This window comes from Callithrix jacchus, chromosome 6, assembly GCF_049354715.1.
Source record: "Callithrix jacchus isolate 240 chromosome 6, calJac240_pri, whole genome shotgun sequence".
NCBI classification, from domain to species: domain Eukaryota; kingdom Metazoa; phylum Chordata; class Mammalia; order Primates; family Cebidae; genus Callithrix; species Callithrix jacchus.
The window spans coordinates 162,640,602-162,664,245 of NC_133507.1; the positions used below are offsets into that span (position 1 = coordinate 162,640,602).

Below are 23,644 nucleotides of genomic sequence, written 5' to 3' on the forward strand. Positions count from 1 at the left end.
GTTTAGCTGATGTCTTGATTCGTAGTTAACCCCATTTGTTTCATTTTGTTGGGGTTTTTAGGACCTGCTTTTCTAAAATACTGATTTAATTTTGCTTTCTAATTACGTGAAACCACTTACGAAGTTCCCATGTCAAAACTACCAAACACCCTGTGCTGAAGGAAGTACGATTTCCAACATCGTTTATGCTTTTCACTTCCTTCCTTATAGGGAACCATTTTCATTAGTTTTTGGTTTATGCTGTATTTTTTTAAAAATGTAAACAAATACATATCACTTTGGGAGGCTAAAGCAGTGGGATCAACTTGAGCCTGGGAGTTCGAGATCAGCCTGCACAACCTAGTGAGACCTCATCACTACTAAAAACAATATATATGTTTCCTTCTTCTTTTAACAGAAGTTAGCATGCCATGCACCTGGTTTTGCACCTTTTATTCACTTCCATACCAAAGCTGCGTATACAGATTTTGCTTTTTTTCCTGTAAAGATTCTGATGTTAAATTGGATGGCTTCATACCACCCCTCACAAAAGTATTGAGAATCAGTTACCCAGATTCACTTCAGCTCTTAAAACTTCTATTTTTCAGTCTATAGAATTTTGCTTAGCATAAAATCAGAATACCAGGTTGTAGAGAATCTAAAATACACTAAAAGAAATAATACATCTGTTTAGTGTTCAGGCAACTAAAAAATATAACCTAGGGAGTAAAAGTAAGGTTTGCAAATATTGGTTATGTACAAAGAAATCTCTTGTGAACAGTCAGTCTGGGTGTATACTACGTTGTTGAATTTGTCTGAAAGTGACCTTCCTTTTCTTGCACACATTTAGCCACTATTGTGTTATGCTCAGGTAGGAAGATTGTGATAACATGATTTTATGAGGTATATTTAATTTTTAGCTACCAAAGACTATAAACTTGTAGGAGTCAAAACACATTTTCTTTCCATTTATTCTCACATTGAGCTGCCTTATCAAAGAATCATGGATTCTTAGAGCTGAAAAATATTTGATTAATCCCTGTCATTTTCCAGGAAAAAACATGACTGAGCTTGTAACTGCAGAGTTGAAATTGCAACCTAAGTGTGCTGGCCCTGAATTTCCACCATCCCCAGCTGCTGCTGCCTCCTTTCTTGTTCCCCATTAGTGCCTGCCTTTTTATTTTGTCTTTTTTAAATCATAGCTTGGTAGATAACTTTCTGTGTCAGTAAGCGCCCTTCCATCATTAGAGGTTCTTGAGTTGTTGACTGACCCTCCTGGTGTTTGAGGGATAACGTTGCCCAAATATGGGTCCTCCTCAGTGGTCAGCTGTGTGCAAGTGACACAGCCGGCCTGAAGCACCTGCTGAAGTGTATGCAGATGAGTTCTGCAGCACTCTTTTCCCCAAGCTTCTGGTGCTAAGCATGGTTTCTGTGATGCTTGGGCCATATTGCCTTCAGACAACACCTTAGCAGTGTTCGGAGGAGGGGTGTATAAGCCCTGCTGGCCCGCCCACCTGCCCAGCCAGCCATTCCTCATTAGCACTTTGAAGGCCTTCCTTTACAGAACAGGTCTTGACATTTTTCTCTGCTTCCTCACATTGACTATTTAGTTCCTTGTTCTGAAAGTTAGTAATGCTTAGAAAGGGAATAAAAAGGATCCATCTCTTGCTATACTGTAGTAAAGAGGTGATGCAGCCCAGGGTCAAGGGACTGAGGAAGAATTTCATTTAAACATCATCAGCAGTGAAGTTTGTGTCCAAAGCTGCAGTGGGCTTTCCTGTTAGACAAGTGTAGTGAACTACTAAGTTCATATTCTGCTTTCTTGGGCTGGGCATAGAGGAGTTTGGTTTTCAATTCTCCCAAAACAGACAGTGAAAAATATTTTAGGGAAGGTTATTTTTTTTTAATTGCAAAATAGAAATGTTAGCCAGTACCCTTTACTGTGGACTATGGACTATGCTGTTGTCTAAAAAGCCATGTGCTGATTTTCCAGTGGAAGAGGAAGAGTTTTCATAGCCATGTCTGGGCCCAAGTCCTAGCTCTGTCACTTCTGAGTCATGCATTCCTTGGCAGACCTTTTTTTTTTTTTTTTTAATAGATTTTACTTTTTAGAGCGGTTTTAGGTTAACAGCAAAATTAAGCAGAAGGTTAAGAGATTTTCCCTATACCCTCCGCCCCCACATACACACAGCATCCCCTACTGTCAATATCTGTCACTAGAGTGGTCCATTTGTTACACACCTACTCCATACATTGCTATCACCCAAAGCCTTGGCAGACTTTGGAGCCGAATTTTCCAGCTTTAAAATGGAAATGACATGTCACAGGGTTTTCTGTTTTGATGATGATGATGATTTTTTGAGACAGTTTCGCTCTTGTTGCCCAAGCTGGAGTGCAGTGGCACAATCTTAGCTCACTGCAACTTCCACCTCCCAGGTTCAAGCTATTCTCCTGCCTCAGCCTCCTGAGTAGTTGGGATTATAGGCATGCGCCACCACGCCCAGCTAATTTTTTGTATTTTTAGTAGAAACTGGTTTCACTATGTCAGCCAGGCTGGTCTTGAACTCCTGACCTCAGGTGATGCAGTCACCTCAGCCTCTCAGTGCGGGATTACTGGCATGAGCCACCGTGCCGAACTCAGTGCATACTTAAAAAGCAATTTTTTTCCCATTGTCAAGCTAGAGGAAGCAATCCTACTAGAGCAAATGATGTTAAAAGAGCAACCTGCTGGTTTTGCAGTCATGCTGCAGCTTCTGCAGTAGATTGACACCAAGATTAACTGACAGTCACAGCAATGGGTTTACCTGCTGGTTTTCTCTTAATGTATTTTTTTACATTTCTTTAGAGATAGGGTCTCACATAGAGATATGTTTCCCAGGCTGGTCTCAAACTGCTTGCCTCAATTGATCCTCCAGCCTCAGTCTCCTGAGTAGCTGGGATTATAGGTGTACACCACTATTCCTGGCTTGACTAAGGTCTTTTTAAACTTCCTAAGCTTACTAAGAAACTTAAGGTCTGAAACTTAAGTCTTAGTCTTAAATTTAGGGTTAGTCTTAAATGTATGTCTTAGTCTTAAACTTAATCTTAAAGCTGGGCTGGGCACAGTGGCTCACACCTGTAATCCCAGCACTTTGGGAGGCTGAGGCAGGCAGATCACCTGAGGTCAGGAGTTCAAGACCAGCCTGACCAAAATGGTGAAACCCCATCTCTACTAAAAATACAAAAAAAATTAGCCAGGTGTGGTGGTGGGCACCTGTAATCCCCGCTACTAGGGAGGCTGAGGCAGGAGTATGTCTTGAACCTGGGAGACAGAGATTTTAGTGAGCCAAGGTTGCACCATTGCACTCCAGCCTGGGCGACACAGCAAGACTCTGTCTCAAAAAAAAAAAAAAAAAAAAAAAAAAGGCTGAGTAATTATTAAATGGATAATTTATATGCCACGTTACTATTATGTGAGAGCAAATAGATTTTTCTTTGGAATATCAGCAACAGAGTACCACAGGGTCATTTCCTCTCAAGTGAATCTGCCTTCTTAAGATCAGTCTCATGAACAAGAGTGTCTTGTGGCCCTACATTTTAGCTGCAGCCATGTTGACGTCTGTCTGGGCTAGATGAAAATTAGGATGCAAGTTGTTGCTTGGAAACTGTGCAAACGTTTAAAGATTTCCTCTGTGAGCCACATATTTCAAACGAGAGTTTGATATTCCTTGAGCTAAGAAAAGTGTTTTTTATTTGTCTAATATGTCGTGTTCTCATGAACAAGGAAGCAATGTTAGATAAAAAGCTGTTTGTTTTAAACATATTTTATTATAAAATAAGCACATATAAAAACAATCAAATGTATGCCTTAATGGATTATAAAATGAACACTGTCCAGGTCCAGAAACAGAACTCTGCCTCGCCAACCTAAGAACTCCTTCCCTGTCTGCTATCCCAGTGACAGTCCCTCTCTCCTGTCAAGAAGGGACCATTGTCCTGATTTTTCCAGTAATAACGTCCTTGTGTTTTCTTTTTATGGTTTTATCACTGGAATGTGCACCTCTAGGCATTACAGGTTAGCCTTGTATATATTTTTTTTAGAAGTAGATGTTTAGACATGACTTTCTTATAATGAGTAGAAGAGAAAGAACCTGAAGACATTTTTAAACCTATACTTAAGAAAATATAGATGAGAATTGTATAGTAGAATAAATAAGAGAAATGACATCTAAAAATATATTTCAGTTGTAAAAATGTATACAGATTTGTAGCATTACTTAAGGAAAGAATGGCTTTAGAAACCAAAGTAAAACATCCTATACCTTGTTTCAGAAGAACCCACTTTTGGTGGTTCTGTATTTGATAAATGTTGTGAGCTGACCAAGAACACATAGATCATTTATTTTTATTTTCATCTGTTTTCACATTGGAGGTACCTGCAAAGTAGAAGTATTCTTCATTTGCATTCTCTTACTTTTGTATTAACTACTCAATAAATTTGTTTGTGAAAAGACAAATATATATTCCCACTCATCTGTAGGAGCTGAAAAAAATTGATCTTATGGAAGTGAAGAGTTGAATGATGGTTACCAGAGGTTGGGAAGGGGGTGGGGGATTAAGAAAGATTGATTAGTGGCTATAAAAATGCAGTAAGAAGAAATAAGACCTATTGTTTGGTAGCCAGTAGGGCAACTGTAGTTAATAACTTACTGTGTACTTCAAAATAACTACAGGAGTGGATTTGGGATGTTCCCCACACAAAGAAATGGTAAATTTTTGAGGCAGAGGATATCCCAAATACCCTCATTTGACCATTACACATTGTTTGCTTGTATAAGGGTACAAAACTTGAGTTAGATGGCAGTTAAGTTCAGAAGATCTGTTATGTAGCATGGTAACTCTAGTTAGTAACAATGTATTATATTTCTGAAAATTGCTAAGAGGGTGGATTTTAAGTGTTCTCATCACAAAAAATGTTTAGTTTGTGAGGTGATGCATATCATAATTGCCTCAATTTGGCCATCCCATAGTGTAGACATATTTCAAGGCATAATTTTATACACTATAAATGTATACAGTTTTTGTCAATAAAAAATTTAAAAATCACATACCCCATAAATATGTACAATTATACACTCAAAAACTTCAGTAAAAGTTTGTGGAATTGAAATTGAAAGGCTCATTTGTAATTCTCAGAACTTCATATATCTCATGTTTAATATTCGTTTAGCAAAAACGGTAATTTTTTTTAAAGTATCATTCTGTTTGTGGTCATAGTCTTTGTCTCTTGCTGTTGTCATATTTACAATACATTGCATGATGTACCAGTTCATTTTCTTTTATGCGTAATTTTAAAAAATATATTTTATTGCACTTTAGGTTCTGGGGTGCATGTGCAGAACATTGCATAGGTACACACATGGCAGTGTGGTTTGCCACCTCCATCCCTGTCACCTATATCTGGCATTTCTCCCCATCTTATCGCTTCTCAACTCCCTAACCCCTGCTGTCCCTCCCTTAGTACCCCCCAACAGACCCCAATGTGTGATGCTCCCCTCCCTGTGTCCATGTGTTCTCATTGTTCAACACCCACCTATGAGTGAGAACATGAGGTGTTTGATTTTCTGTCCTTGTGTCAGTTTGCTGAGAATGATGGTTTCCAGATCCATCCATGTCCCTACAAAGGACACAAACTCATCGTTTTTTATGGCTGCATAATATACCATGGTGTATATGCGCCACATTTTCCTTGTCCAGTCTATCATCGGTAGGCATTTGGGTTGGTTCCCAGGTCTTTGCTATTGGAAACAGTGCCGCAATGAATATACATGTGCATGTGTCTTTATAATAGAATGATTTATCCTTTGGATATATACCCAGTAATGGGATTGCTGGGTCAAATGGAATTTCTACTTCTAGTCCTTGAGGAGTCACTACACTATCTTCCACAATGGTTGAACCAATTTACACTCCCACCAACAGTGTAAAAGTGTTCCTATTTCTCCACATCCTCTCCAGCATCTGTTGTCTACAGATTTTTTACTAATCGCCATTCTAACTGGCATGAGATTGTATCTCAGTGTGGTTTTGATTTGCATTTCTCTAATGACCAGTGGTGATGAGCATTTTTTCATATGTTTGTTGGCCTCATATATGTCTTCTTTTGTTAAGTATCTGTTCATATCCTTCACCCACTTTTGAATGGGTTTTTGTTTTCTTGTAAATCTGTTCTAGTTCTTTATAGAGTCTGGATATCAGCCCTTTGTCAGATGGGTAGATTGCAAAAATTTTTTCCCATTCTATTGGTTGCCAGTTCACTCTAATGATTGTTTCTTTTGCTGTGCAAAAGCTCTGGAGTTTAATTAGATCCCATTTGTCTATTTTGGCTTTAGTTGCCAATGCTTTCGGTGTTTTAGTCATGAAGTCTTTGCCTATGCCTATGTCTTGAATGGTTTTACCTAGGTTTTGTTCTGGGGTTTTTATGGTCTTAGGTCTTATGTTTAAGTCTTTAATGCATCTGGAGTTAATTTTAGGGTAAGGTGTCAGGAAGGGGTCCAGTTTCTGCTTTCTGCACATGGCTAGCCAGTTTTCCCAACACCATTTATTAAACAGGGAATCCTTTCCCCATTGCTTGTTTTTGTCAGGTTTGTCAAAGATCGGATGGTTGCAGATACTTTGTGTTGCCTCCGAGGCCTCTGTTCTGTTCCATTGGTCTATATCTCTGTTTTGGTACCAGTACCATGCTGTTTTGATTACTGTAGCCTTGTAGTATTGTTTGAGGTCAGGTAGCGTGATGCCTCCAACTTTGTTCTTTTTGCTTAGAATTGACTTGGCTATGAGGGCTCTCTTTTGGTTCCATATGAAGTTTAAGGTGTTTTTTTCCAGTTCTGTGAAGAGGGTCATAGGTAGCTTGATGGGAATACCATTGAATCTATAAATTACTTTGGGCAGTATGGCCATTTTAACAATACCGATTCTTCCTAACCATGAGCATGGAATGTTTCTCCATCTGTTTGTGTCCTCTCTCATTTCCTTGAGCAGTGGCTTGTAGTTCTCCTTGAAGAGGTCCTTTACATTCCTTGTTGGTTGTATTCCAAGGTATTTTATTCTCTTTGTAGCAATTGTGAATGGCAGTTCATTCTTGATTTGGCTCTCTTTTTAAGTCTGTTATTGATGTATAGGAATGCTTGTGATTTCTGCACATTGATTTTTGTATCCTGAGACTTTGCTGAAGTTGCTTATCAGTTTCAGGAGATTTTGGGCTGAGATGATGGGGTCTTCTAGATAAACAATCATGTCTGCAAATAGAGACAGTTTGGCTTCCTCCTTTCCTATTTGAATACCCTTTATTTCTTTTTCTTGCCTGATTGCTCTGGCTAGAACTTCCATTACTATATTGAATGGGAGTGGTGAGAGAGGGCACCCTTGTCTAGTGACAGATTTCAAAGGGAATGCTTCCAGTTTTTACCCATTCAGTATGATATTGGCTGTGGGTTTGTCATAAATAGCTCTTATCATTTTGAGATACATTTCATCGGTACCTAGTTTATTGAGAGTTTTTAGCAAAAAGGGCTGTTGAATTTTGTCAAAGGCCTTCTCTGCATCTATTGAGTTAATCATGTGGTTTTTGTCTTTGATTCTGTTTATGTGGTGAATTAGGTTTATAGACTTGTATATGTTGAACCAGCTTGCATCCCCAGGATGAAGCCTATTTGATCACGATGGATAAGCTTTCTATGTGCTGTTGCAATCAGTTTACCAGTATTCTATTGAAGATTTTTGCATCTATGTTCATCATGGATATTGGCCTGAAGTTTTCTTTTCTTGTTGAGTCTCTGCTGGGTTTTGGTATCAGGATGATGTTGGTCTCATAAAATGATTGAGGAAGGATTCCCTCTTTTTGGATTGTTTGGAATAGTTTCAGAAGGAGTGGTACCAGCTCCTCTTTGTGTGTCTGGTAGAATTCAGCTGTGAACCCATCTGGACCTGGGCTTTTTTTGGTTGGTAGGCTCTTAATTGCTGCCTCAACTTTAGCCCTTGTTATTGGTCTATTCAGGGTTTCAACTTCTTCCTGGTTTAGGCTTGGGAGGGTGCAAGTGTCCATGAATTTATCCATTTCTTCCATGTTTACTGGTTTATGTGCATAGAGTTGTTTGTAGTAATCTCTGCTGGTAGTTTGTATTTCTGTGGAATCGGTGGCGATATTCCCTTTATTGTTTGTTTTTTATTGCATCTGTTTGATTCTTCTGTCTTCTTATTAATCTGGTTAGTGGTCTATTTTGTTGATCTTTTCAAAAAACCAGCTCATGGATTTATTAATTTTTTGAAGGTTTTTTGTGTCTCTATCTCCTTCAGTTCTGTTCTGATCTTAGTTATTTCTTGTCTTCTGCTAGGTTTTGAGTTTTTTTGATCTTGCTCCTCTAGCTCTTTCAGTTTTGATGATAGGATGTTGATATTAGATCTTTCCTTGTTGCTTCTCATGTGGGCATTTATTGCTATAAATTTTCCTCTAGGCACTGCTTTAAACATGTCCGAGAGATTCTGGTACATTGTGTCCTTGTTCTCGTTGGTTTTGAAGAACATCTTTATTTCTGCTTTCATTTCATTGTTTATCCAGTCAACATTCAAGAGCCAGTTGTTCTGTTTCCATGAAGTTGTGCCGTTCTGAGTTAGTTTCTTCATCTTGAGTTCTAATTTGATTGCACTGTGGTTGGTCTGAGAGACTGTTTGTTATGATTTCTGTTCTTTTGCGTTTGCTGAGGAGTGATTTACTTCCAATTATGTGGTCAGTTTTAGAGTAGGTGTGATGTGGTGTTGAGAAGAATGTATATTCTGTGGATTTGGGGTGGAGAGTTCTGTAAATGTCTATTAGGTTTGCTTGGTCCATATCTGAGTTCAACTCCTTGATATTTTTGTTAATTCTCTGTCTCGTTGATCTGTCTAATATTGACTGTGGAGTGTTAAAGTCTCCCACTATTATTGTGTGGGAGTCTAAGTCTCTTTTTAGGTCATTAAGAACTTGCTTTGAGTATCTGGGTGCTCCTGTATTGGGCGCATATATATTTAGGATCATTAGCTCTTCTTGTTGCACTGATCCTTTTACCATTATGTAATGCCCTTCTTTGTCTCTTTTGATCTTTGTTGGTTTAAAGTCTATTTTATCAGAGACTAGGATTGCAACTCCTGCTTTTTTTTGCTCTGCATTTGCTTGGTAAATCTTCCTCCATCTCTTTATTTTGAGCCTGTGTGTGTCCTTGCATATGAGATGGGTTTCCTGGATGCAGCATACCAATGGGTTTTGACTTTTTATCCAATTTGCCAGTCTGTGTGTTTTGACTGGGGCATTTAGCCCATTAACATTTAAGGTTAATATTGTTTTGTTTTGTTTTTGAGACAGCGTTTCGCTCTTGTTACCCAGGCTGGAGTGCAATGGCGCGATCTCGGCTCACCGCAACCTCCGCCTCCTGGGTTCAAGCAATTCTCCTGTCTCAGCCTCCCGAGTAGCTGGAATTACAGGCGCGCACCACCATGCCCAGCTAATTTTTGTATTTTTAGTAGAGACGTGGTTTCACCATGTTGATCGAGATGGTCTCGATCTCTTGACCTCATGATCCACCGCCTTGGCCTCCCAAAGTACTGGGATTATAGGCGTGAGCCACCACGCCCAGCCAAGGTTAATATTGTTATGTGTGAATTTGATCCTGCTATTTTGATGCTAGCTGGCTATTTTGCCCATTAGTTGATGCAATTTCTTCATTGTGTCGATGTTCTTTACCATTTGGTACGTTTTTGCAGTGGCTGGTACTGGTTGTTCCTTTCTATGTTTAGTGCTTTTTTGAGGAGCTCTTGTAAGGCAAGCCTGGTGGTGATGAAATCTCTCAGCAATTGCTTGTTCATAAAGGATTTTATTTCTCCTTTGCTTGTGAAGCTTAGTTTGGCTGGATATGAAATTCTAGGTTAAAAGTTCTTTTTTTTAAGGATGTTGAATATTGGCCCCCACTCTCTTCTGACTTGTAGGGTTTCTGCTGAGAGATCTGCTGTTAGTCTGATGGGCTTCCCTTTGTGGGTAACCCAACCTTTTTCTCTGGCTGACCTTAGCATTTTTTCCTTCATTTCAACCCTGGTAAATCTGACAATTATGTGCCTTGGTGTTGCTCTTTTTGAGGAATAGCTTTGTGGTGGTCTCTGTATTTCCTGGACTTGAATATTGGCCTGCCTTGCTCGGTCGGGCCAGGTCATGTTTTTTGATGCCAATGACATTAAGTAAATCCTTAGCAAATGTTTATAGTAAGAATTTAGTTCCTGCCCTCAAGGAGCAGACAGCATGGATAGAGATGGCTGAAGATGATAGATAACTGCTAACCTGTGCCATACTTGCGGCTCAGGTAATTAATGTGGCAGTCAGTGGCTTTGTTCAGGAATTAGGATGGAAGATGGACTGCCTTGTCATTTTGTTCATACTACTCATATTTTGCTTTTCCCAGAGGATTTAGCTCTTCATTTTCTGCTTGCTTGTTTGATAAATTGGATGCGTGCAGAAGTTCAAAAGGTTGTCTTTGTGGGTAGGGTTTAAGTGTACAGTAGGAGATGCTTGGCAGTAAGTCACTGAGAGGCTATTTGAAATTAAGAGATAAAAAGGTTCTTTGCCAGGTATGGGTGGCTCGTGCCTGTAATTCCAGCACTTTGGGAGGCCAAGGTGGGAGGTTCTCTTGAGGCCAGGAGTTCATGACAAGCCTGACCAACATGGTGAAACCCCATCTCTACTTAAAAATACAAAAAATTAACTGTGTGTGGTGGCGGCACACACCTGTGGTCCCAGCTACTCCGGAGGCTGAGGTGGGAGAATTGCATGAGCCTGGTAGGTGGAGGTTAGAGTGAGCCAAGATCACTCTAAAGTGTGATCACTGCACTTTAGTTTTGGCAACAGAGCAAGACTGTTTCCAAAAAAAGCGGGGGGCGGGGGGAGGGGGCCGGGCGGGCTGGTTGATTTGCTTGTCTTGTTGACAAAATAAGCATGAAAAAGAGGAAAGGGCTGGGAGACTCAGAGCAATTAAGTTGGCAGCAAGAGGACTGGATTAGAAATTGAGTGAGATTAATTCTTTAAAAGGTTACAGATTAGTGGAAGACTCTGAGAGTGACTGAGGTAAGATAACGCGTGCAGTGCTGCATGCTTTGTTGATTAAACGTCCGGCATTTGTATCTCACCTCCACCAGTTTTGCCGTATTTTTTGCCATACTATGTTTTATTGTATTAAATATTTTTAAATTGATATTTAAACATAAATAAGACATGTACGAAGGAAAGTTGCCATAAATAATAATTATATTAATAAATACAATTTAAAAACAAACTAGTGTTATTAATTCTAGCTGATACTTAGCCTCATCTTTGTTAAAAACGTTGAAGATAGCGGGGCACAGTGGCTCACGCCTTTCTTCTCAGCACTTTGGGAGGCCAAGGCAGGTGGATCATGAGGTCAAGTGATCCCGACCATCCTGGCTAACATGGTGAAACCCTGTCTCTACTAAAAATACAAAAATTAGCTGGGCGTGGTGGTGTGCATCTGTAGTCCTAGCTACTCGGGAGGCTGAGGCAGGAGAATTGTCTGAATCCGGGAGGCGAAGGTTGCAGTGAGCTGAGATCACACCACTGCACTCCAACCTGGCTCCTGGCGACAGAGCAAGACTCTGTCTTAAAAAGAAAAACAATGAAGACACATTACCATCTTTGCGTGTCCCATACCATCATGTTGCAGACTTCAAATATACACAATAAAATATATTTTAAAACTACGTATACCCAATTTGAATGGAAAAGTAAAATTCACAGTGCATTAAACAAATAATGATGAGAATAGCCTGGTTAGACTTAAAAGCTTGCAAGCAGAGACCTTTCCCTTGGCACAAAAGGAGAGTTGAAATAGGCCCTGAGCTCCTCCCTGGGCCAGGTGTTTGACCTACTTGGGCCCTCATTGTCATCTGTTAAGTGGGCTGTGGATGGTGACATGGGTGTTATTGTGAGAACGGGCAGGATCTGGGAAGGGCCTGACCAGAGGCAGGTGCCTTCTGGTAACCAGGCATGTGGTCCTTGTTATCCTTGTCCAGGCTGTCATTCAGTACCTCCCAGACTACCAGTGGCATCCACTCCACCCTGGCAAGACATCTTAGAAAAATCGAGGAGCACAAAGCTGGCAAAGACAAACCTGGCTGTTTCATCTCCTTTTTTGGCATTTTTCCTCAGCTGGAGTAGCCTTCTACTCTGCATAAAGTCAGCAGAGGGGAGAGACAGTTGCACGAATGCCGATCTTGCTCTGCACTGCCTGACATTGATGCTATGCTTTGTGGAGCCTGTTTACCTTTGCTAGAAATGGCACCATCAAGTACTTGAAAAGGATCATCACCACAATAACTGTTTGGGCTGGTGGAGAGAGAGATGCCCGGGAGTGGGCAGCTTCAGGTTGGTGCCGTAGCCCTGGGCTCTCTTGCCTCTGCTAGGTGGGTGGTGGTGATGTCACTCGTTTGTGAGGTCTAACAGGTTAAATGAGTTAATGAATATTCCTGGCTCAGAGCACCCGGAAATATTGTTATTGGGGATGGTGCTTGTTATTTTATGCTCCACCTATGAGTGTGTGAGTACAAAATAATTGTTTGTAATGCTTTCTTTTGAAGTGATTAAGACTCACAGAAGTCGCAGAAATAGTACAGAGGATTCCCGTGTCCCCAGTAATTCTTTTTTTACCTTGTTTTAATATCGAAATAATGTGATAATTCTTTCATGTGTGTTTTTTTTCATTTTAGTGTTTTCTTCACTCTGATGGTGAAGAATGGGGGAGATAGAAGGAACATACAGAGTCTTGCCGACTGCAGGGACACGCTTGGGTGCCCAGACTCCTGTGGGAGTTAGCACCCTTGAGCCAGGGCAGACTCTTTTGCCCAGAATGCAGGAGAAGCAGCTGCACCTCAGAGTAAAGCTGCTGGACAGCACCATGGAAATATTTGACATTGAGGTAAGAAGCATGATTTTTGGAGGCGTATTTCCTTATATCTTTTGAAGGTCAAGTTACATACCAAATTCCATTTTGCTGGTTAGAATTTGTATTTTAATTTTGACAAAGAGTGGCTTTGGTAACACATGAGAAAATCATTAGAAGCAGTAAAATCTGAATTTCTCCTTTTATTTGAAAAGTGATATTGTCCCATCTTTTGTTTAAAACTGTGATTTAATTTGGTCTTTCTACTCATCTTCTCTTGTGAGAGACTGGCTAAGAGTACTGCTGGAAGGTGCAGACTGGAGCCAGATGGTTTATATCCAGACCTTCCCAGCTTAGCACCAAGTGTCAGCGAGGCCCAGGCCACCTGGATGAGGGGATGCCACTTAGCCTCCATGTGTGTCAGCTTCCTTGTCTTATACGTGGGGGCAATTGTAATCCCTCGTTCTCAGACTGCTGGTGTGAGGACTGAGCAAACACCGTACACAGAGCCTGTCATGCAGGAGGTGTTGTATGGTGTTAACATATAACTTACTTTTCTAGGCCAGTGATAATACAGTTTTTATTTTGAAAGTTCCCTAATGGAAGATTGTACTTTTATTAATATATTATTAGTAAGAACAATTAAATATACTAAAAATATGTGTATATATCAATATTTAAGTAACACTTTTTTTAGATCTGTATGGTATGTTAGAAAACATTTTTTGTTTTTCTGCATGTTATTAGCATGAAAGTTCTTTTTACTCATTCATTTTTTTACTTTATTTTTTGCCTTTTTTTTTTTTTGAGAAAGGGTTTTACTGTGTCATCTAGGCTGGAGTACAGTGATGCAGTCATGGCTCACTGCAGCCTGGACCTCCCGGCTCAAGCAATCCTCTCTCCTCAACCCTCAGAGTAGCTGGGATTACAGGCACACACCACCAAGCCTGGCTAATTTTTGTGTTTTTAGTAGAAACAGGGTTCGCCATGTTGCCCAGGGTGGGCTTGAGGGATCCTCCCAACTTAGCCTCCCAAGTGCTGGGATTGTAGGTGTAAGCCACTGTGCCCAGCCAAAAGTTCTTTTTAAAATTATTTATTTTCATACGTAATACACAAATACATTCTTTTTTTTCTAATTTTTTTCTTGCTTTAAAGTAACATCTTCAGAAGCTTTTCTTGCTCTTAATGACACAAAAGTAGGGACAAGAGAATGAATTTAAACTCTGGCAGGTGGTTTTTTTATACTTGGGATTTCTTTTGAGGAGTCAAGATGCAACACAGAAAATAAAGGGATTATTGAGCTGTGGACCTTATTGCAGAATGCATTGCGTGGGCTGGGAAGGAGGGAAGAGGGAACACAGGGGAGGGCTCTTGGTGGGTGGGGCAGTAAAGCTCTGAGCAAGGTGGTCTCTGGCCTTGAGTGTTGTTTGAAGGCAAGTATGGAGGGTGTGAGAACTCAAGGGGACCCAGATACTTTTCTGAATCTCTTATCTGAGGCGGAAGTAAAAGATAATTTCATCAGGACCGTGGTAACTGAAACTGGTAGGACCTGTCTGTCCAACTTCCCACGTCACTTCTATTGCTGGGAAGGAGGTCTGAAGCTGGGCAGCCCTTGAACTCTGAGAGTAGCAGTTGGCTGCCCTTTCACCAGCTCTCGGATGGCTTTTCTGAAGGAAAAAGTCTGGGAACTTAATTGGGCTCCCAAATCTTTTTTCAATCAAGTGTTTAGAGGAGTTTTTGCCATGTAGCCATCCTCCAATAAACACATGTATTGCCAGTGTAGCTGGATACAGCCTCTGGAAATGCAGTTGTCTGTGCCACTCTAGGGTTTGGTGTCAATGGACTGGTGTGTTGGGCTTGCCCTGAGTGGGCAGAGTCCCCTCCTGGGGAAGTCCCCTTGCATAGCCCCACAGAGGCAGGCTTGTCCTGCTCCTCCTTCCTTGCTGCCTTTGGATCAAGGCTGGCTGCCTGACCAAGCCTGCCGTTACTATCTTGCTGTCATTTGTCTACTGGTCTCATTCGTATGCTCTCTCTGCCTCTTGCCTTTACATTGGAACCAAGAGACAGACTGTGGTCAGGTGGTTTTTGCTGTTGGACCTGTAGGCTGAGGCAGTCACTAGGCTACAGGGTTTTGGGTGCACTGAGTGGTGAGACCCCCTGGCTGGGCGGGTGTGTCTTGGTGAAGACACCACATCCTGGTTCCTGCTTTCTGGCTCCCTGCTCCTGAAATGCAAGTTCTGGGAAGGAAAGGCTGTATTGTATCTACTTCTACACCTCCAGTGTTTGGAACAGGGCCTTGCTGAGTAAACGTGTTGAGTGAATGAAATCAAAAGTTAGATTTAGTTAAGAGACTTGAAGAATGTTTTGAATTTTTCCCTCAATAGCAGTGTTTTCTAACTTCAGGGATTCAATTTTGTTTTGTTTTGGGGTTTTCTGCCATGTGCACATATCTTATCTGTCTTTTTACTAGATTTTCTTTTCACTTACATCTTAAGCGTAGTGTTCTTCCAGGGAGATGAGCTGATAGTAAACTTGGAAAGCACTAGCTGCTGCTGGGTTTACATGGCCAGAAAACACTGACATTGTGTGGTGCTGTGCACATCTCACAAGTTGATAAAGGACATTTCAGGGACCTTTTTAACATAGGGAAAATTTTGGCATTTCCAAAATTTTCCAAAAACATTTTTAAAAATGTTTATATTTTGCTTTGGCGAAAATAGTGACTAACTTGGCCTGAAGACTTCAGTGTTGGTGCTCATGGCTGTCTATCCGTGTAGAATCTGTGGTGAGTAGTTGTATGTTTATTTGTCTGCAACAAATAAGCCCTGGCTATCCTCCTCATATTTTTTTCAGAAAGTTGAGCTCTGTAAGTCTCTAGTTTTATTTATCTCTCCCATCTCCCAGAGTGTGAAAATGTAAATTTATTTTCTATCAAGACAGCCTGCCACAAGAATGGCAAATGATTCTAGAGCAAAAACTGCTGAAAGAGAAGTTAGTGGAGGTGACTGAGCACAGGGTTGTATTTTTTTTCTACTCTGTCCTTCTAGATCTAGAAATGCATACATGTTTATTCTCGCAGTACTTTCTCTCTAGATCTAGATGCTTGTTTATTCTTACAGCTCTTTCTTTCTAGATCTAGAAATACATGCATATTTATTTCTGCAGTGCTTTCTCTCTAGATCTAGAAATGTATGCTTGTTTATTGTTGCCACTGGTAAGTCAAGATGATTTGAAGCTAGAAACTGTTTAGCATATAATAGCATTGGTGGATAAAATGGAGCTGAAATGTTTTAACAGCTTTATAGAGAGAGAATTCACAACCATACAGTTTACCCATTTGAAGTGTAAAATTCAGTGGTGTTTAATATTCACAGACATGTCCACCTATCACCACAGGTAATTTTAGACCATTTTCATCACCTCACATCTTTTAGCTGTCACCTCCTCAACCTCCATCTCCCTTCCCCTCAGCTCTAAACAAACAGTAATCTGCTTTCTAGCTCTATCAGTTTTCTTGTTCTGGACATTTCATGTGAATACGATCATATACTATGTAGCCTTTTATGACTGACTTCTTTCACTTAGTATATGTTTTGAAGGTTCATCCATGTTGTAACATCTAGCAATACTTCATTCTTTTTCATGGCTGAATAATATTTCATTGTATGGATATACCACATTTTCTCTGTTCCTCAGTTGGTGGACATTTGGATTGTTTCTGCCTTTTGGCTATTATGTATAATGCTGCTATAAACATTCAAGTACAAGTGTTTATGTAGAAGTATGTTTTCATTTTTGAGAGCATAAAATTGTCTCTTGATATCTTAGCAGGAGTGAGTCTAGGATCCTTGTGGATACCAGTATCCACAGGTGTTCAAATCCCTTATATAAAAAATGGAGTAGTATTTGCATATAACCTATTCACATCCTCTGGTGTACTTTTTTATTTATTTATTTATTTATTTTGAGATGGAGTCTTGCTCTGTCACTCAAGCTGGAGTGCAATGGCACAGTCTTGGCTCACTGCAACTTCTGCCTCCTGGGCTCAAGTGATTCTTTTTTTTTTTGTATTTTTTGTAGAGAGGGGTTTCACCATGTTAGCCAGGCTGATTTTGAGCTCTTGACCTTAAGTGATCCACCCACTTCAGCCTCCCAAAGTGCTGGGATTACAGGCATGAGTCACCATGCCCAGCCTATTTTTTTTTTCTTTTTTGTTGAGGCAGGGTCTTGCTCTGTCACCCAGACTAGAGTGCAGTGGCACAGTCAAGACTCACTGCAGCCTTGACCTTCCCTGGCTCAGGTGATCCTCCTGCCTCAGCCTCCTGAGTAGCTGGGACTACAGTCATACACCACCATGCCTGGCTAATCTGTTAAATTTTTGTAGAGATAGAGTCTCCCCATGTTGCCCAGGTTGGTCTCAAACTCTTGGTCTCAAGCAATCCTCCTGCTTCAGCCTCCCAGAGTACTGGGATTACAGGTATGGGAACCACATCTAGCCATAAACCAACTTGTAAACTGATTTTTGATCAGGAGAGAAATCTATATGATTTATTCAGGGTTGAGCCCTATTTGTCGATATTTACTTCAATTATGTTTTATTTTAAGCCACTTTTGACATTTATAAATGGGATATTTAGCTAATCAAAGGTCAGCGACTAGGTTTTTTTTTTTATCTAGTCAACTCTTGATTTGTTTTTAGTTGATAAAACGAATTCTGTGGTTTTGGACATAGAAATTTGGCCTCATCTCTAAAGAATCTTGTTTTTGAGCCATAAATTTGTTTTCAAACCATCTGAAAGTTGTGTGTCAACTTGCCTTGTCTTGTGCGCTAACTCATGGAGTAGAAAGACTCTCAGCTCCAAGCCACGCCAGCTGTGAAGGTGTCTAACTCCATTGCTGGATGCAGTGGAAGGAGAGGTGAGGTACATAATTGAAACCCCATTCTAGGAAGTCTTCCCAGGCTCTTTAGGGGGCAAGATGTCTAGAACAATTAGACTCTCATTAGTTCATAATTCACTCTTAGGTTTAGGAGTTAATGTGATTTAAAGCTTTTCTATTATCTGAAAGTTTGTATTATGGAGAAGAGATATTTAAAGATTTAAAGAACAGTGTGGGATGCACTTTAGAGCTGTAAGGCCTCACCCCTGGCAGCAAATGTCCTTTGCTTTTGCTGACAAGTGGGGATTGCGTCTAGTGAGCACAGGTTTTCTTTATTATTGTTCATCTACTTTCTTGTGTTCCCCTTTTCTTTAACATACAATTTTTAGGGTAGACTTCCTTTTTCTTTAGAATTACAGACTTTAGGTTAAATTTGTGACAAGTAGGAAGACAAGTTCTCAGTCATGAAGTTCCATGCTAGAAGACTTTAACTTGCTATTTCAGTAAAAACTTAATGTTTTCATTCTGGCAGGAAGAAATCCTCAAAATTCCAGTAAGTATTGTAGCCAGATGTTTGTCATTGCTCCACACGAACATCCTAAATATGGCGAATAAACTGCCTTAGAACTTATTTTGGTCTGACCTCAAAAGCAAAAGTTAGTAACTCAGCTTCTGAAATTTGGGGATAATAGAGGTTTTATACAAAAGCTCTTATGTGTTTCTGGGATACCAAGCTATTATGTGACTCTGCCCTAGCTTTTAAAACCTATTATTTTGTCTTGGAAAGTTGATCTGTTCCTTTGACCCTGATGCTCAAGAATGTGGTAGGGTGGTGCATAGCAGAGACGTGGCCATTTTTATTCTTAGTTACCCAGTGGTGATGTTGGCACTCCCAGAGCCAGGTCCCCCACCAAGCCCTAACACACATACACAAGCAAGGGTGGTATATCACAGTCTGTGTTAGATTACACAGCAAGGACAACTGATGAAGTTAGGCCAGCAAATGGAAACGAATAGGGAAATGTCATCCTGTTGACCCCTGTACCAGTGAAAACCCCATGACAGTGGTTATGTAGCAGAGACTAACCAAGTTATTTCAGGATCTCAGCACAGGTTGTGGAGGTGAAACTTGCTGACTGGGTCACCTGGACTTGAACACCATTACTTGAGCACCAGAGAGTTCTAGCACCTGATGTGGTTGGTCCTGTATCAGGTGACACAGGGAGTGGCTGACTCATGAGCTGCAAGCCCCAACTCGTAAACCCCTTCATCTACTTGTACCCATGTAACTCCCCCGTTTTTGATTAGGAAAGAATTTGATTCTTTTGTTATTTGTGGGGGGGGGCAGAAAAGTTGAGCTTGTACAGGTTGAGTATCCTTTATCTGACATGCTTGGGACCAGAAGAGGTTTGGATTTTTGTTTGTATTTTAATGAGACAAAGTCTCTCTTCGCCCAGGCTGGAGTGCAGTGGCGTGATCTCTGATCACTGCAACCTCCACCTCCTGGGTTCAAGCAATTCTCCTGTCTCAGCCTCACAAGTAGCTGGGATTACAGGCACTTACCACCATGCCTGGCTAATTTTTTTTTATTTTCAGTAGAGACAGAGTTTCACAGTGTTGGTCAGGCTGATCTTGAACTCCCGACCTCAGGTGATCCACCCACTTCAGCCTCCCAAAGTGGTGGGATTACAGGTGTGAGCCACTGTGCCTGACCAAGTTTTGGATTTTCTTCAGATTTTGAAATATTTGCACTATGCTTATTAGTCAAGCATCCCTAATCCGAAAATCCAAAATCTGAATTGTTCCATGAGCATTTCCTTTGAACATCATGTTGGCACTAAAACGTTTTGAATTTTAGAGCATTTCAAATCTTTATAGTAGGGACGCCGAACCCATACTGTATTTTACTTGACTGCCTCTGAATTGTCATTAACCTTCAGTTCTTCTTATCCCTCCCCTGAAACTTCAAATGCCTGCATTCTTGGCCCAACTCCCTGCAAAGAGGTCAGAGCCAGTAGGAGGAGAGGGTGGCTAGGGCATGTTGAACGTGCCCTGCCTCCCCTGAGCAGGCTCTTCTAGGCCTCCATGACCAGCGTACGCCTCCCCATTCTGTAGCTGGCTTCCATATGGGGCAGGTTAGGACCAGGTTTTTTTTTTTTCCCCTCCTAGCGGCGGGGGGCGGGTTGGGGGGGTGGAGTCTCCATGAGAGTCCAGGGTAAAGGTCATGTGGGCGGGGGACTGCGGGGCCACCTGTGCGCCTGCGGTCCGGATGATCACAGGTGCCTGTCGGGTCGCCGGTGTGAACACGGCACAGAGTCTGGGCGGGATTGGGCCGGTTCCGTGGGCAGGTTTACTCACCTTTTCCTCTTGAGCTGGTCAAGTTCAGACACGTTCCGAAAGTGCAGTAAAAGGAGCTAAGCCCTGACTTGTCTCCAGCTGGGGCTATTTAAACCATGGATTTTCCCAGCTGTGTTCAGTGGCTATTGGAGGGTGGACCTGTGGGCACGGACGCACACTACTTTTTCTCTACCGATCCAGGTAAGCACCGACTTCCTTGTAGCTTTAGGTTTTTTTTGTTTGTTTGTTTCGAGACAGAGTTTCGCTCTTGTTACCCAGGCTGGAGTGCAATGGCGCGATCTCGGCTCACCGCAACCTCCGCCCCCTGGGTTCAGGCAATTCTCCTGCCTCAGCCTCCTGAGTAGCTGGGATTACAGGCATGCACCACCATGCCCAGCTAATTTTTTGTAGTTTTTATTAGAGACGGGGTTTCACCATGTTGCCCAGGATGGTCTCGATTTGCCGACCTCGTGATCCACCCGCCTCGGCCTCCCAAAGTGCTGGGACTACAGGCGTGAGCCACCGCACCCAGCCTTTTTTTTTCTTTTTTTTAAAAGACAAAAAGAGAAAGAGAAAGGGGGAGAGAGAACAGGAATCTTGCTCTATTGCCCAGGCTGGAATGCAGTCTAAAAATAAGTATTAAAAACCTCTTTTATGTAGATAATCGTACTTATTAGGGGAGACAGGAAGGAATAAGGGAAGAAAATAACAAACAGCCAACCAATATTTCATTTAAGTCTGTGAAATGCTATGCAAATGCTGAAGAGTGATTTACTTCCAATTATGTGGTCACTTTCAAAATAGGTGTAATGTGATACTGAGAAAAATGTATGTTCTGCGGACCTGGGGTGAAGAATTCTATAGATATTCACTGAATTTACTTGTTGCAGGTCTGAGAGCAAATCATAAATGTCCCTGTTAATTTTCTATCTCATTGATCCGTCAAATATTAACAATGTGGTGTCAAAGTCTCCTGCTATTATTGTACGGGAGTCCAAGTCTCTTTATAAGTCATTGAGAACTTGCCTTATGTATCTGGGTGTTCCTATATTGGGTGCGTATATATATATTTATGACCATTGACTCCTATTGTTGTATTGATCCTTTTACCATTATATAATGTCCTTCTTTGTTTATTTAAGTCTTTGTTACTTTTAAAGTCTATTTTGTCAGAGACGAAAATTACAACTCCTGTTTTTTTTTTTTTGGTTTTTTTGCTCTCCATTTGATTGGTAAGTGTTCCACCAAAGCTTTGTTTTGAGTCTTTGTGTGTCCTTGCTTATGAGATGGATCTGGATACAGCGTACCAATGGGTTTTGACTTTTTATTCAATTTGTCTGTGTCTTTGATTGGGGCATTTAATCCATTTAAATTTAGGATTAATATTGATATTTGTGAGTTTAATATTGTCATTTAATGCTAGCTGGCTCTTTTCCCATTCGTTGATATAGATTCTTCATTATGGAGATACTCTTTACCTTTTGGTAAGTTTTTGGGATGACTGATACTGGTTGTTCCATTCTGTGTATAGGGCTTTTTTCAGAAGCTCTTGTAAAACAGGCCTGGTGGTGGTGAAATCTGAGTGCTTGCTTGTTCTTGAAAATTTTTATTTTTCCTTCATTTATAAAGCTCAGTTTGGCTGGATATGAGATTCTGGGTTGAAAATTCTTTTCTTTGAGGATATTGAATATTGACCCCACTCTCTTCTAGTTTGTAGGGTTTCTGCTGTGAGTCTGATAGGCTTCCCTTTATGGGTAACCTGACCTTTCTCTTAGCTGCCCTTAGAATTTTCTCCTTTATTTCAACCCTGGTAAATCTAACGATTATATGTCTTGGAGTTATTCTACTTCAGGAATATCTTCATGGTGTTCTCTGTATTACCTGGAGTTGAATATTGTCCTGCCTTACTAGATTAGGAAAGTTTTCCTGAATAATATCCTGAAGAATATTTTCCAGCTTGGATTCATTCTCTTCATGACATTCAGGTACACCTATCAAATGTAAATTAGGTCTTTTCACATAGTCCCATATTTCTTGGAGACTTAGCTCATTTCCTTTTTTTTTTTTTTTTTTTGAGACGGAGTTTTGCTCTTGTTACCCAGGCTGGAGTGCAATGGCGCAATCTCGGCTCACCGCAACCTCCGCCCCCTGGGTTCAGGCAATTCTGCTGCCTCAGCCTCCTGAGTAGCTGGGATTACAGGCACGCACCACCGTGCCCAGCTAATTTTTTGTAATTTTTAGTAGAGACGGGGTTTCACCATGTTGACCAGGATGGTCTCGATCTGTTGACCTCGTGATCCACCCGCCTCGGCCTCCCAAAGTGCTGGGATTACAGGCTTGAGCCACCGCGCCCGGCCCGCTCATTTCCTTTTTACTCTTTCTTCTCTAATCTTGTCTTCTTTCATTAAGTTGGTCTTCAACCTCTGATATCCTTTCTTATGCTTGATCAATTCAACTGTTAAAACCTATGCATACTTCTCATATTGTGTTCTTCAGTTCCATTAATTCACTTATGTTCCTCTCTAAATGTCTGTTATCATTAGGATTTCATCAAACCTTTTTTCAGAGTTCTTAGTTTCTTTGCATTGGGTTAGAACATGTTCTTTTAACTCACAGAAGTTTCTTATCATCCACCTTCTGAAGCCTGATTCTGTTAATGGAACGCACTCGTTCTCCATCAGGCCTTGTTCCATTGCTGATGAGGAACTGTGATCCCCTGTAGAGGGAGAGGCATTCTGATTTTGGGTATTCTCAGCCTTTTTAATCTGGTTTCTTCCAATCATTATAAATTTATCCATCTGTCATCTTTGTAATTATGACTTTCTAATTAGGTCTCTGAGTGGATGTCCAACTTTTTGATTCCCAGTGCCAGAATCTGAGCAACCCACCATGCCGCTAAAACAGCAGCATTAGGATTGATGGTGCTTTTCTGCCTGGGAATCTCTGGTCTGGCTTCCTTCTTGAGTCCGTCCTACAATCAGCTGAATGGGTGACTCTGCCTTCCTGGAGCTCCAAACGTCGACCAAAAGGGGACCCAGTCCCATTTACTCTGCACCAAGAACTGCTGTGACAGCCACAAAAGTCACGCTGGCGACCCGTGGAGCTCCTCCGCTGGGAATCTCCTGGTCCATGAGCAACAAAAATTCGTCTGAAAGTGTGATATTCTCTCATTCTCTGCTTTCACTGGAAGCTACAATCCCGAGCTGATAGTGATCAGCCATCTTGGATCTCTCTCTTAAAGGACCAGGTTTTAAATCTCAACCCTTACCCCATGATGGAGTGTGGACATGGGTCTCTTCTGGGGCTGGAGATTAGGAGAAGGGATTCTTTGAAACAGTTTGGTCAGGTGCCCCACCTGGACCTGTGGCTAGAGGATAGGGTGCCATGAAAGCCCATCTGATCCTGCTAAGGCCATGTAGCTTGCGGGCCAGGGCGGGCCCCAGAGGACAGAAGGGCCCACAGTTCTCCTCTACAGACCTTCCCTCAGCTGCCCAGGACAC

At 41.2% G+C, this 23,644-nt stretch overlaps 1 protein-coding gene across 15 annotated transcripts in view; it reads left to right on the forward strand.

Moving 5' to 3' along the window:
• The window catches only part of FARP2 (FERM, ARH/RhoGEF and pleckstrin domain protein 2), a 147,233-nt gene that overhangs the window by 10,583 nt on the left and 113,006 nt on the right, over positions 1-23,644 (forward strand). For 10 of the 15 annotated variants that reach the window (XR_013519199.1, XR_013519198.1, XR_013519201.1 and 7 more), the window contains exon 2: positions 12,757-12,965. The exons of 1 other annotated variant lie outside the window; for it this stretch is intronic. Coding sequence is in view for 7 of the 14 variants with exons in the window: in XM_054258374.2 (XP_054114349.1) it covers positions 12,783-12,965 (183 nt within the window). In the remaining 7 variants the exon portion in view is untranslated. Of the gene's footprint in view, positions 1-12,063; positions 12,416-12,756; positions 12,966-23,644 lie in introns of all 15 variants that reach the window. 4 more of the 15 variants (XM_078328993.1, XM_078328994.1, XM_054258375.2 and 1 more) reach the window with 2 other exon arrangements.